Source organism: Eschrichtius robustus, chromosome 6, assembly GCF_028021215.1.
Source record: "Eschrichtius robustus isolate mEscRob2 chromosome 6, mEscRob2.pri, whole genome shotgun sequence".
In the NCBI taxonomy this organism is placed as follows: Eukaryota; Metazoa; Chordata; class Mammalia; order Artiodactyla; family Eschrichtiidae; genus Eschrichtius; species Eschrichtius robustus.
The window spans coordinates 62,224,833-62,240,045 of NC_090829.1; the positions used below are offsets into that span (position 1 = coordinate 62,224,833).

General features: G+C 39.1%; 1 protein-coding gene across 1 annotated transcript in view; it reads right to left on the bottom strand.

Annotated features, from left to right (window-relative positions):
- MCCC1 (methylcrotonyl-CoA carboxylase subunit 1) overlaps positions 1–15,213 on the bottom strand; it is a 63,520-nt gene that overhangs the window by 35,071 nt on the left and 13,236 nt on the right. Inside the window, exons 5-7 of the mRNA XM_068546302.1 lie at positions 7,674–7,795; positions 7,074–7,221; positions 6,864–6,985 (exon numbers count right to left, since the gene is read on the bottom strand). Of these exons, the coding sequence (XP_068402403.1) occupies positions 6,864–6,985; positions 7,074–7,221; positions 7,674–7,795 (392 nt within the window). The remainder of the gene's footprint in view (positions 1–6,863; positions 6,986–7,073; positions 7,222–7,673; positions 7,796–15,213) is intronic.

Here is a 15,213-nt window from a genome sequence, read left to right on the forward strand (position 1 = left end):
AAACATAGAAGAAATTTTTTAAAAACCCAGAAAGTCTTATAAATATACTATTTCAGCACAGTGGCTCATTTCTCTTCCTTTCTGTTTACCTCATGAAACACTTCATTAAACCACTTGGAAGAATTTTTTTTCTTGATATATCATTTCTACTGAATGTTCCATTTAAAAATTTCCAACTTGTCCAACATATTCTCTTGACAAAATAATAGGAGCTGATTTCTTCCTTTTGGATGTGCCTCCTTGATCTTTCCTCCTATTTTTATTTACCCTTAAGCTACTAACACCAAACACATTCTTGCTATTATTATTTTGAATAAACTTATCTGTGAGATCAATTAAGAATAAAAAAACCAAGAGATTTTATTTTGCCTTTGTTTATTCTTTCTCTATCGTTCTTCTTTTCTTTATAGAGATCCAAGTTTCTGACCTGCATCATTTTCCTTCTCCTTAAAGAACTTAACCATTTCTTGTAAAGCAAGTCTACCGGTGACAAATTCCCTCAATTTTTGCTTGTCTGAGGAAGTCCTTATTTCTCCTTCAAGTGTGAAGGATAATTTCACTGGACACAGAATATATAGGCTGATTTTTTTTCTTTCAACCCTTTATAAATATCTTACTCCACTCTATTTTTTTTTTCTTGAAAATATGCAGTGTTTATTTTAACAGTCCACTCTTCTTAAGTCTGATGTATTTCTTTTTTTTTTTAAATTTGTTCACGACCCACTATTCTATTTTTTTTGACATCTTTATTGGAGTATAATTGCTTTACAATGGTGTGTAGGTTTCTGCTGTACAACAAAGTGAATCAGCTATACATATACATATATCCCCATATCTCCTCCCTCTTGCTTCTCCGTCCCACCCTCCCTATCCCACCTCTCTAGGTGGTCACAAAGCACTGAGCTGATCTCCCTGTGCTATGTGGCTGCTTCCTACTAGCTATGTCTGATGTATTTCTTATCCTTGCTCCTCTATAGATAAGGTGTTTTTCCCTTGTAGCTTTTTTCAAGACTTTTTTTGTCTTTGGTTTCCTGCAGTTTTAATATGATTCAAAAAATTTTTGACATGTATCCTGCTTTTGGTATACCCTGAACTTCCTGGTTCTATAATTTGGTGTATGTCATTAATTTTGGAAATATCTTGGCCATTATTACTTCAAATATTTCTCCTGCCTCTTTCTTTCTTCTCCTTGTAGTATTCAAATGATGCATATATTACACCTTTTAAAATTGTCCCACAATTCTCAGATATTATGTTCTGTTTGTTTGTTTTCATTATTTCTCTTTGCATTTCAATTTGGGAAGTTTCCACTGACATAAGTTCAAGGTCACTGTTCCTTTTCTCAGCTGTGTCCAGTCTGCCCTGAGTCCATCAAATGCATTCCTCATTTCTGTTACAATGTTTTTGATTCCTGGCATTTTCTTTTGATTTTTTTTCTTAGAGTTTCCATCTCTCTGCTTACATTACCCATATGTTCTTGCATGTCACCTACTGCTCCATTAGGGCCCTTAACATATTAGTTACTTTAAATTCTAAACCTGATAATTCCAAAATTTGTGTCATATTTCAGTCTGGTTCTGATGCTTGCTTTTTCTCTTCAGACCATGCTTTTCTTGTCTTTCAGCACGCCCTGTAATTTTTTTTGGTTAAATGCCAGGCATAATGAGTCACAGAACAGGAACTGAGGTGAACAAAACTTTCACGTGAGGTTTTATGTTAGCCTGGCTAGGAGGCAGGCTGTGTTCAATGTCTGCAGTAGCTACAGGTGCCAGAGGCTTCAGTTCCCTCTAGTGTCCTTGCTTTGTTTTTTCTCCTTTTGTCTTTGGGTTTCCCTAAGAACTCCTTAATCAGAGTCTGTGTCTTGCAGCTCTTTCAGTTGTAACCTGGTTATTATACAGGAGCCCTGGTGACATGGCAGTAGGGTGTGGGCAAGGGAAAGCATTCTATAATCTTAGGATTATATCTCAGTCTTTCAGTGGGTCTGTGTCCCTCAGAAGTGTTTCTCAGCTTTTTTTTTTTTCTTCCCTTACGTGAAACAGGAAGACTAGAGTTGGCTAACTGCCCTTCCCCCGGGACAGAAAAGGCTCTGGCAAAGTTTCCCTTAGAGTGCTGGCCTTTGGTAGGGAGAAGAGACAGCTCTGGGCCTATTTCAGAATGGTTTCTTTTTTCCTCCTCCTGCCCCAAAATGTGAGGGAATTTTTCTTGGATTTTCACTCTGAGAACTTGGTGGTGTCCTTGGAGGAAAAACCTATGAAAATGTGGGGTTCCCCCTAACACTGGGCCCTCCCCATCAAGCTAGTCCACACGCAGCCTCTAGTAATTTGTCTAAATTCCCATTTAAGTGTCCCTATCAGCTGATGGCTCCCGCAGCTTCTGCTCTAGGTTAGCTGACCTTGGCTGGGACTTGCTGTCTTCACTTGCCTGCCCAGATTTCAGGGTGGTGGTTTGCCTTGTGGCCTCAGTTCTCTGATGGGTCTAAAATTCATTGATTTTTATTTTGTTCAGATTTTTACTTGCTTTTTGGGTGTGAGTAACAACTTCTATGCTCTTTGCATGTTGGAGCTGAGCTGTTTGTTTTTCAAATTCCAATTGTAAAACTTCACCACGTCCACTGACTCTCCCTTATCCTTTAGCTGCTCCAGGGAAGGAGGCACTAGAGCAGGAACTCTAGGTTCTGAAGTGAACAAACGGGGGCCCCACCAGGAGCACAACATAGCTCTTTTCTGACTTCTCAGAAGCTGGAAACACTTTTCCTTTGGTTGTTTACAAGGGAAGCTCATTGAGGATCTGTGTTCTGTTAGGATTTCTGTGGTTGTCAAATCACTCTTGCTATTTTCCCTTTTCTGATGATCCTTTTCTGTGTTGCTTTATCTAACTTAGAGATTCTGGAGCACAGTGTCTGAGAACCAAGAAGTGCATCAAATCCCAGCCACTTGAATTCAGCCACTGCTGGGGTCTGGCGAGACAGACAGATGCAGCTGGTTTCTAGTAGGAATGCCTTGATGTTTTCTAAGAGTTCTAAAGTTTTTATTTTCCTATTCACATTTTTAAAATAGATTTTTAAAATTAATTAATTAATTAATTTATTTATTTACTTATTGGCTGCGTTGGGTCTTCGTTGCTGTGCATGGGCTTTTCTCTAGTTGTGGCGAGCGGGGGCTACTCTTCGTTGCGGTGCGTGGGCTTCTCATTGCGGTGGCTTCTCTTGTTGCGGAGCACAGGCTCTAGGCGTGTGGCCTTCAGTAGTTGGGGCACATGGGCTCAGTTGCTGTGGCTCGCGGGCTCAGTAGTTGTGGCTCGCAGGCTTAGTTGCTCCACGGCATGTGGGATCTTCCCGGACCAGGGCTTGAACCCGTGACCCCTGCATTGGCAGGCGGATTCTTAACCACTGCGCCATCAGGGAAGTCCCATGGCATTGGCTTTGACAAATATTTGCCTCCTAGAAGCTTTATCAGTAAGATGAAGAGACATGCAGTAGCCAGTCTTCCACTGGACAGAGCAGGAGTGGCCTGCGTGGCTGTCAGGGTTCGGCCCGCGTGGCTGCCAGGGTTCGGCCCAGAGGAGACTCCACAACCCTCTGGAAACATCTCCCCCTCTCTCAACTGTCTTTAAAAACCTTCGCAAAACTTTCCCTCACCCACTGTGTTACAAAGATCTAACTAAAATAGACCTCCCTATAGTTTCTACCCAAAGGTAAAAAAAAAAAAAAATGTCCCATTCCTTTTTCACATAAAAACAGTGCAATTGAGAAATGCAAATCAAAACTACAAAAAGGCATCACCTCACCCCGGTCAGAACGGCCATCATCAAAAAATCCACAAACAGTAACTGCTAGAGAAGGTGTGGAGGAAAGGGAACCCTCCCGCACTGTTGGTGGGAATGTAAACTGGCACAGCCACTATGGAGAACAGCATGGAGGCTCCCCAGGAAGCTAAAAATAGAGCTACCATACGATCTAGCAATCCCGCTCTTGGGCATATATCCAGAGAAAAACATGGTTCAAAAGGATACATGCACCCCAGTGTTCACTGTAGTGCTGTTTACAATAGCCAGGACATGGAAGCAACCCAAATGTCCATCAACAGACGAACGGACAAAGAAGATGAGGTACATATATCAATGGAATATCACTCAGCCACCAAAAAGAACGAAACAATGCCATCTGCAGCAACATGGATGAAACCGGAGACCATCATACTAAGTGAACTCAGACAGAGAAAGACAAATATCATATATGACTCATATGCAGAATCTGCTTGACCCATAAGGCTGGGGAGGTGAAGCCTCTTAAGCAGGAGCCATTGTTTCCTTTCAAAGCAGGGGATGGAGGGATCTGCTGAGAACCAAGAAGAGAGAGCCCTCACAACCCCTGGCCTCTGCTTCCTCTGTGGCTGCCCCAGCCAGATTTCCTCATCTCATCTGTTCCTTTTCTCGTCCAAAGTCACATGCAGGACCCATTACATAATTTATGGATCCATTGCAAAATGAAAATGCAGGGCCCCTTTTAAAATGTTATTAAGAATTTTAAGATGCCTCCATGGGGTATTAAACCAAATATGGACCCTTCTGAGCTCAGGGCCCGGTGCAACTGCCCAGGTCACATGCCTGGGAAATGTGTCCTGGTCTCATGATTCATGTGTGTGTTAGGTCAGGAGCTGGATCTGAGTCTTCTGCTCATGAAGGTGCTATACAAGGTCAGTTATTGGAGGCCCTGGAGCAGCCAGACAGGCATCGGCAGGCAGACATGACTCTGAGAACTGGTCGATACTTAACCTTCTGGCCCTGCTTCTCCATCTGTAACAGGGATCATGATACCCTCTCACATTTTTAATCCCTCTAGAATGTGCACTGAATGTGAAGTGAGGAAGGAATCTGATTCTTTTTTAATCCTCTAAAAGAGTACACTTTGAAGACTGTTATCTATCCCAACCTTTCAGATAAGCTCAATAGGTCTGATCAGATTTATTATATAATACATCTTGATTTCTACTTTTCTCAGTTATCAGTACCACCTTGACAATCTTCTGGTACTCCATTAACTCAACAGATAATTATTTAGCAGAATATAAAATAGTGATTATCATGATACTGAAATGTTATTACTAGAAAACACAGAAGAGAAATATGTAGAAATGCTAATACTTATATTAGGAGAATGAGGTTATGACTGACTTTGTTTTCCATCTCTTGTATTTTCCAAGTTTGTAATGTATTCATATTATTTCTATATTTAAAAAAATATTACTGATGCCTATCATGAAGAAAATAATGCCAGGTAATATGTATGGGAAAATAAAAAGAAAGAAACTACCAGGTGCTTGATTCCCAGGAGCTTTCCAGGTATTGAGAGAATAAATTACAATGTGAGGTAATATTTAGCTAACATTTCACAAGTAAAGAATCTACATCTTCAAAAACGTTGCAGGCATTGAGTTACAGTCACTGAAATAGCTAGCTGATCTCTCCACAACAATTTTAACTCAAGAGTATGCCAATGTGGATAGTTAGCCTATCCTTTTCGGAAAGATACTGTGGAAAGGAACCTTCAATTTACCTTAGAACTTCCTCCATTTTTGCCTTATTTCCCACTAATACGTGGCATACGTTGTGCTCTCCTAATCAACTGGCCTATTTTGAGATTGACTTTTTTGGTTTTTTTAACTATCACATTCTAAATGAATTTAATTACTGTGCCATGCTCAGGGACAGTTCTAAGTTTTATAGGGCTTGAAACAAAAACAATTTGGGAGCCCACTTTAAGATGAGTACAAAATTGGGTACAGGATCTTCAAAGAGGTTCATGCAAGAGAAGGGCCTGAAGCTTTAGTTCATTACCTTCAAGGTAAATCTCTCTCTGGTCATGGTCCCCAAATGAATTTTTCTCTATAAAGTCACTTGACTTACAGGTTTATATATATGTGTATGTGTGTGTGTGTGTGTGTGTGTGTGTGTGTCTGTATTTAACACAAAATCTATGAAACAAGAAGCTTCTATGATCAATATCTTATTTTAAGCAATACACATGAAAATAAAATTCCTGATAATAAAATAAATTAGAAATCCACATAGTATCTGCTATAGTGGTACCCAGAGAAGCAGTTCGGTGTGGTCACTTAGAGTGTGAATTCTGGAGTCAAACTGCCTGGATTCAAATCCCAGCTTCACCACTTCCCAGCTGGGAGACCTCAGGCAAGTCAGATGACCACTCTGTTGCTCAGTATTTTCACCTGAAAAATGGGAACAGGGTCCACCTAATGGGATTGTTGCAGGAATTAGACTAGAAATAGAAGGATAGCAAGATTATTACTTAGTATATGTAAAATACTTAGAACCTGGCACATGGTTAAGTGCAATACAAGGGTGAGCTATTAGTATATTTGTTAACATATCACTCACAATTCAATTTGGCTAACTATTACCATTTTCTGAGCATCTCAAATGATGCTTTATCTGTAAGATAAAGCTTAGTTTCTTACAAGAATTTTTTTTTATTTTGAAAAGCTCTAAATTCCATCAACAAGAAATGAATTGAGGACTTCCCTGGTGGCACAGTGGTTAAGAATCTGCCTGCCAATGTAGGGGACACGGGTTCGATCACTGGTCTGGGAAGATCTCACATGCCGCGGAGCAACTAAGCCCGTGCGCCACAACTACTGAGCCTGTGCTCTGGAGCCCGTGAGCCACAACTACTGAGCCCACGTGCCACAACTACTGAAGCCCGGGCACCTAGAGCCCATGCTCCGCAACAAGAGAAGCCACTGCAATGAGAAGCCCGTGCACCACAACGAAGACCCAACGCAGCCAAAAATAAATTAATTAATTAATTTAAAAAAATTTGAGTTGGAAAAAAAAGCTGAACCCACCTTGGTGTGTCCACAAACTTCTCAATCAGCATCGCATCATCATTGAAAGACTTCTTAGCTTCTCTCCGCGCTGATTCTAACTGCTCTTGAAATTCTTTTCCGGATCTAATGATCCTCATACCCTAAGATGGAAAGATAGTTACGACTACAACGTAAGTAAAACAAATTAGACTAGCCCAAAAAGGAAAACACGAGCATGCGCAATCTTACTTTTCCTCCTCCACCACGGACGGCTTTAATCATGACGGGGTAACCGATTCTCCTAGCATGCTCTTTCAGGCATTGGTCTGATTGGTCATCACCGTGATAACCTTCCACAACAGGCACTCCAGCAGCAGCCATGATGGATTTGGCTGTGCTTTAGAATAAAAAAACCAAGAAGCCCCAAATCTATGAATTATTTCATACAAGGGAAACACAAATACTTCCTAGTATATAAAATACAATGGAACTTTAAAAATAAAACATTCCATAAAAAAAAAATAAATAAATAAAAAAAACATTCCATAGGTAAAAGGACTATAGTCTGAGACAACAAATATTAATACAAATGTTAAAATATCTATTAGTTTTCTCAATCCAGTTTTCATGTGGTAGCTCATTCCACCTTGTTTTTAATCCCCCAAAACTGATTAACACATTGATTAGAAACACTAATTAGTTGAATATTTTCTGTAACTCACTGTAGTGGCAAATAAATAACTTTTGCCTATGATGACAAAAGGGTATAATTAACATGTCTATTATAGTTAAAACAAACCATTTCAATTAGTCTTCCTATGGCTGTATTTAAAAGATATAAACTCATACCTCTTTATACCCATGTCTCTAATTGCTGATGAAGGAGGACCTATAAAAATAATTCCTTCTTGCTTACACAGTTCGGCAAATTCCATGTTTTCTGAGAGAAAACCATATCCCGGATGGATAGCCTAGAAAGGAGAAATGAAAGGATAAACCTTCTAGTGCTCCACTGGCAGACTCTGATGCAGGTGATGGAATCTTCCTCTGGGGAGGCCTCTCCCTATACTGGTGATAGGTATACTGTGGTCTCTATCAGAATATGTTTCTAAAGAGAGGTTTCTTTAGAACTTTAATACTAAAGTTCTAAAGCCTTACCCAAACCAGAAAAATCTATATTTCTTTTCATTATGGTAATACACACATCAAATTTACCATTTTAACCACTGTTCAGTGTATAGTTCAGTGGCATTAAGTACATTCACAATGTTGTGCAACCATTACCATCATCCATCATCCCCCAAAGAAACTCTATACCTATTAAATAGTAATTCCCCATTCCCTGATAACCTCTATTGTACTTTCCATCTCTATGAATCTGCCTATTCTCCGTACCTGATAAAAGTGGAATCATACAATATTTGTCCATTTGTCTCTGGCTTATTTTATTTAGCATGGTGTTTTTCAAGGTTGATCCATGTATCAGAATTTCATTCCTTTTTATGGCTGACTAATGATCCACTGCAGGTATATTCCACATTTTGTTCATCCATTCATCTGTTGATGGACGTGTGGATTGTTTCCATCTTTTGGCTATTGTGAATAATGCCACTATGAACACTGGTGTTCAAATACCTGTTTGAGTTCCTGCTTTAAATTCTTTTAGGTATTGGGTTGGCCAAAAAGTGCCTTTGGTTTTTAAGTAAAAATAAAAGACACATTTTTCATTTTCACTGTGAACTTCATTGAACAACGTATTCACCCTTTTGTTCCACTACCTTCTGCCATTTTTCAGGCAACTTCATAATTCCATCTTCCCAAAACTTTTTAGCTTTTTGAGCAAAGAACTGTTCCAGGTGCCTTTTACAGTCTTCCAGGGAATTGAAATTTTTTCCATTAAGAGAACTTTGTAAAGACTAAAATAAATGGAAATCCGAAGGTGCAATGTCTGGTGAATATGGTGGATAAATCAGAACTTTCCAGCCAAGCTGTAACAGTTTTTGCCTGGTCAACAAAGAAACATGCGGTCTTGCATTATTCTCACGAAAGGTTATGCGTTTTCTGTTGACTAATTCTGGACGCTTTTCATCGAGTGCTGCTTTTAGTTGGTCTAATTGGGAGCAGTACTTGTTGGAATTAATCGTTTGGTTTTCCAGAAGGAGCTCATAATAGAGGACTCCCTTCCAACCCCACCATATATACAACATCACCTTCTTTGGATGAAGACCGGACTTTGGTGTGGTTGGTGGTGGTTCATTGCACTTGCCCCACGATCTCTTCCGTTCCACATTATTGTGCTGTATCCACTTTCCATCACCCATCACAATTTGTTTAAAAAACTGAACATTTTCGTTACGTTTAGGTAGAGAATCACATGCGAAAATATGGTCAGGAAGGTTTTTTTTGCTTAACTTATGTGGAACCCAAATATCAAAGCGATTAACATAAGCAAGCTGGCGCAAATGATTTTCAACGCTTGGTTAGGATATTTTGAGTATGTCGGCTATCTCCCGCGTGGTATAATGTTGATTGTTCTCAGTTAATGTCTCGATTTGATCGCTGTCAACGTCAACTGGTCTACCCAACAGTGGAGCATCGTCCAGCGAGAAATCTCCAGCACAAAGTTTCGCAAACCACTTTTGACATGTTCGATCAGTCACAGCACCTTCTCCATACACTGCACAAATCTTTTTTTGTGTTTCAGTTGCATTTTTACCTTTCTTGAAATAATAAAGCATAATATGCAGAAAATGTCGCTTTTTTTCTTCCATCTTCAGTATTAAAATGGCTACACAAAAATTCACCAATTTTGATAAGTCTTTTTTAAATGCACGCTGATATGACAGCTGTCACATACAACCTAACAAAATTGTTTCAAATGAAGTTAAAGACAACTAAGTGCTACTAGAGCCACCTTACAGAAAAAAACGAATGAAACTTTTGGCCAGCCCAATATACACGAAATGTCAAGTAATATCAGCAAGCAGGAGTAAAGGGCTTCAGAGTGGTAAGGGGAGTGGGCGGTTGTTTGCAGTGTCTCCATATAAAGCTGGCCTAGAACTGAAACCACGTATCCGAAAGCTGAAAAGAGCACCCTAGCATAATACTAACTCATTTAGCTTCAGGTCACTATCTGCAGATGTCACCTTTCCAGAAAAAAAGCTAAGAAGCAAACAAAAGGTCATAGAGTACTAAAGTCTATATATATACTTCAGTGAAAGAGGACCCCCCTCATATTTTAACCTAACCACTTGCAACTTACTCAAGAGTTTTAAGAAATTTATTTACTTGGCTTTCTAGGCCACAGAAGAGGAAAATCAGTAACTGAATGACAGCAAGACTGCTAAGAGAAACATGCTGACAGTGAAAAGGGCGGAAACAGAGGAAAGCAAAAAGGCTTAAATGGTTTAGTGAGGAATAAGGCAACTCTCCAACTTCAATAGTTCTGAGGGCATTTTTGTTCTTTTTTTTTTGTTGTTGTTCTTTTAAAATAATTAAGTATGTTTAATTATAACCAAGAGAATGTAAAAATAAAAAGCTTATCCAACCCCATTTCAAAATAGTTATGTCCAAGGAACATTTCAAAATAAAAGCAGTAAGCTTCAGATGTCTGGGAAACTCATGTGAATAGAAAAACCCACATCTTAGTGACAGCAAACAGCAAAATGCTAGATAGTGAATAAAATGTTAAATAATCACATTTTGATGTCAGCCTGGAGTTTTGCTCCTTTTGAACCAAAGTTTAATTTTAGTAATTTTTCATGAAATGTCAAATATTATTTATGTTAGGCAAAGTAAAACAGGCCTACATCCCAGTCCTCCCTGGTTTTTTAACAGCTTTTTTAAAGGTATGCTTTACAATGCATAACATTCACTCATTTCCAGTTTGATGAATTTAGCAAATTTATACAACTGTGCTATAACTGGACTATAAATATAATCCGGTTTTAGAACACTTCTACCAGAAGTTCCTATGTACCCATGTGCATAAATGATTAATCCTTGCTCACAGAACCAGGCAACTACTGACCTGCTTTTTCTCTCTATAATTTCGCCTCTTTTAGAAGTCTCATACAATGGAATCATATAGTCCGTAGCCTTATATGTATGGCTTCTTAAACTTAGCATAATTTTCTGTGGTTCACCCACAAACGAAAAATGAAATACTGATGCATGCCACAACACGGATGAATACAGCACATTTGTTTACAGATTGTATGGATATATCATATTTTGTTTTTTATTAATTTGGATTTTTCCCAGTTTTTGGCTTTTATGAGTAATGCTGTTATAAACATGCATGTACAAGTCTTCATTAATTTTTCTCAGCAATGTTTTATAATTTTTCTCAGCAATGCTTTTGCTAACTTTATTACTAAGTATTTGATTTTCTTTGATGTTATTACAAATGTAACTGTTTCCTTAATTTCATTTTCAAAGTGTTGGTTGCTAGCCTCCTTTCTTTTGGAACAGATACTTAATTTGACAGAACCCTGATTAACTAGATAAATACTCTCCCTTCATAACTAAGAAGAAAAGCAGCTGTCTCCTTGCAAAAAATAATATTCAAACACATTATGGGAATGGCCTCAAGAAGTTTAATTAATTTCTCTTAGGGTGAACACTTTAATATATCCAAACCACAGTATCCTCGAGCATTTGAATGGATTAAAAAGGAAATCTAACAATACTACTATTACCAGCGGGCTAATTCCAAGCCATCAGGCATGTATCTAGCTGCCAATTCACCCTGGTGGATCACAGGATTGTAAGCCTGTTTTGATTGTTCATCCCATAGTACTAATATGCCTTTAACAATAAAGACAGAAAACTGGCATCATCTCCTACCCTTAAATCTCTGCCAAAATAATTTTTTCCATGTTTTTAGTTTGTGTCTGTTCTGCTCTGTGTTTGTTCAAGCATATGCACAGGTCCAAAGTTGTTGTTGTTGTTATTAGCTCTGTCTTCAGCAAAAATGAGATGTGTCCTTTCCGTGGTGGAGGGGACAAGCCATACTCTTCAAATTCTTCTTTTTTTTTTTTTTAACATTTTTAAATTTTTGGCCACATTGCGTGGCTTGCAAGATCTTAGTTCCCCGACCAGGGATCAAACCTGGGCCCCCGGCAGTTTAAGTCTGGAATCCTAACCACTGGACCACCAGGGAACTCCCTCAAAAATTCTTTTTTTTTTTCAAATTCTTATTACCAAGAATTTCCTACCCACATCTGTGATTCTTATGACATTTGGATTTCCTTTTGGTCAACCACATAGATGACCAGTATTTAGTTAAATAACTTGCTATATTCATTAAGGTTACTTGTCAGTGATTTTGAAACATCTCAAACAAAGTTATTCATTCCTGGTGGCACATTAAAAGAAACTGGAGCACTTTTACAAAACATTCATGTTCAGGAGCTAATCCAGATAACTAAGGGGATCAGTGAGGTCTGGCAAAAGCTTTTCACTAAAGAATAATATACTTACAAAAAAGTGCACATTATAAGTATACAGCTTTTATAAACATAGTTTTCATAAACTGAATACACCTGTGTAGACAACACTCAGCTCAAGAAGTAATCACTAGCATTCCACCAGAGAGCATAAAGCTCCCTTCCAGGTGACTTTAGGCCCCTCCCATGGTACTGTATCAACATTCTCTTTAAAAGGCTCCTCAGTGATTCTAATCTTCAGCCAGCACTTACTACTACTACCTCTTTCCCAGCCAGAGAAGGCCTGAGAAAACTGACTGTCAAGAGGACTAGCCTAATGAACATGCTTACCATTACATCTTTTAGATTCTCTCAATACAGCCATGTTACCAGGCAAATCACCAGAAATTTAGCTCAAGTGTAAATTTTACTCTAGCATCTATAAAAACGCCTATGTTAAAATGGCCACATTTAGAAGTCTACATGGAAACACAAAAGACCCCAAATAGCCAAAACAAACTTGAGAAAGAACAGAGCTGGAGGAATCATGCTCCCTGACTTCAGACTATACTACAGAGCTACAGTAGTCAAAGCAGTATGGTACTGGCACAAAAAGAGACAAACAGATCAATGGAACAGGATAGAGAGCCCAGAAAAAACCCCCACACCCTTGTCAATCAATCTACGACAAAGAAGGCAAGAATATACAATGGAGAAAAGACAGTCTCTTCAATAAGTGGTGGGAAAACTGGACACCTACATGCAAAAGAATAAAATTAGAACATTCTCTAACACCATATACAAAAATAAACTCAAAACGGATTAAAGACCTAAATGTAAGACTGGATACTATAAAACTCCTAGAGGAAAACACAGGCAGAACACTCTTTGACATAAATTGCAGCAATATTTTTTTTGATTCATTTCCTAAAGTAAAGGAAATAAAAGAAAAAATAAACAAATGGAACCAAATTAAACTTAAAAGCTTTTGCACAGCAAAGGAAACCATTGCCAAAACTAAAAGATAACCTACTGAATGGGAGAAAATGTTTGCAAATGATATGACTGATAAGCGATTAATATCCAACATATATAAACAGCTCATCCAACTCAACATCAAAAAAACAAACAACCTGATTAAAAAATGGGCAGAAGAACTGAATAGACATTTTTCCAAAGAGGAAATGCAGATGGCCAACAGGCACATGAAAAGATGCTCAACATCACTAATCATCAGGGAAATGCAAATCAGAACCAAATGAGATATCATCTCACAACTGTCAGAATGGTTACCATCAAAAAGAACAGAAATAACAAATGTTGGTGAGGATATGGAGAAAAGGGAACACTTCTACACTGTTGGTGGGAATGTAAATTGGTGCAGCCACTGTGGCACAGCCACTGTGGAAAACAGTATGGAGGTTTCTCAAAAAACTAAAAATAGAACTACCATATGACCCAGCAATTGCCACTCCCGGGTATATATCTGAAAAAAATGAAGACACTAATTTGAAAAGATACATGCACCCCAATGTTCATAGCAGCATTATTTACAATTGCCAAGATCCGGAAGCAACATAAGTGCCTATCAATAGATGACTGGATACAGAAGATGTGGTATATGTATACAATGGAATACTACTTGGCCATAAAAAAGAATGAAATTTTGCCATCTGCAGCAACATGGATGGACTTGGAGGGCGTTATGTTAAGTGAAATAAGTCAGACAGAGAAAGACAAATACTTTATGATATCACTTATATGAGGAAATCTAAAAAATACAACAAACTAGCGAATATAACAAAAAAGAAGCAGGGAATTCCCTGGTGGTCCAGTAGTTAGGACTTGGTGCTCTCACTGCCAGGGGCCCGGGTTCAATCCCTGATTGGGCAACTAAGATCCCATAAGCCGTGCTGCATGGCTCAAAAAAAAAACCAAGCAGACTCACAGATATATAGAACAAACTAGTGGTTACCAGTGGGGAGAGGGAAAACGGAAGGGGCAAAATTGGGGTAGGAGACTAAGAGGTATAAACTATTGTGTATAAAATAAGCTACAAGAATATATTATACAACTTGGAAAATATAGCCAATATTTTGTAATAACTGTAAATGGAACATACCCTCTAAAAATTGTATTTGTACAAAAAAAAAGAATTCTACACTTTTGGCAAACTTCTTTCAAAATCACTATGCACATGTCATTCAATGTCCTTTATTACAGGGGTCCCCAACCCCCAGGTCACAGACTGGTACCAGTCCATGGCCTGTTAGGAACCAGGCTGCACAGCAGGAGGTGAGCGGGGGTGGGGGGGGAGCGAGCGAGCAAAGCTTCATCTGCATTTACAGCCACTCCCCATTGCTCGCATTACTGCCTGAGCTCCACCTCCTGTCAGATCAGCGCCAGCATTAGAGCCTCATGGGAGTGAGAACCCTACTGTGAACTGTGCATGCGAGGGATCTAGCTGGGGAGTGGCTGCAAATACAGATTATCATCAGCAGAGAGCCTGACTGTACAGAGACCATAGTAAATCAACTGCTTGCAGACTCATATTAAAACCCTATCAGTGGGCTTCCCTTGTGGCACAGTGGTTAAGAATCCACCTGCCAATGCAAGGGATGCAGGTTCAAGCCCTGTTCCGGGAAGATCCCACATGCTGCGGAGAAACTAAGCCCATGTGCCACAACTACTGGGCCTGTGCTCTAGAGCCCGTGAGCCACAACTACTGAGCCCATGTGCCACAACTACTGAAGCCCTTGCACCTAGAGCCCGTGCTCCGCAACAAGAGAAGCCACCACAATGAAAGAGTAGCCCCAGTTCACTGCAACTAGAGAAAGCCCACACAGCAACGAAGACCCGACGCGGCCAAAAATAAATAAATAAATAAATAAAATTTTAAAAACCCAAAAAAACCAAAAAACCCCTATCAGTGAGTGGCAAGTGAAAACAAGCTCAGGACC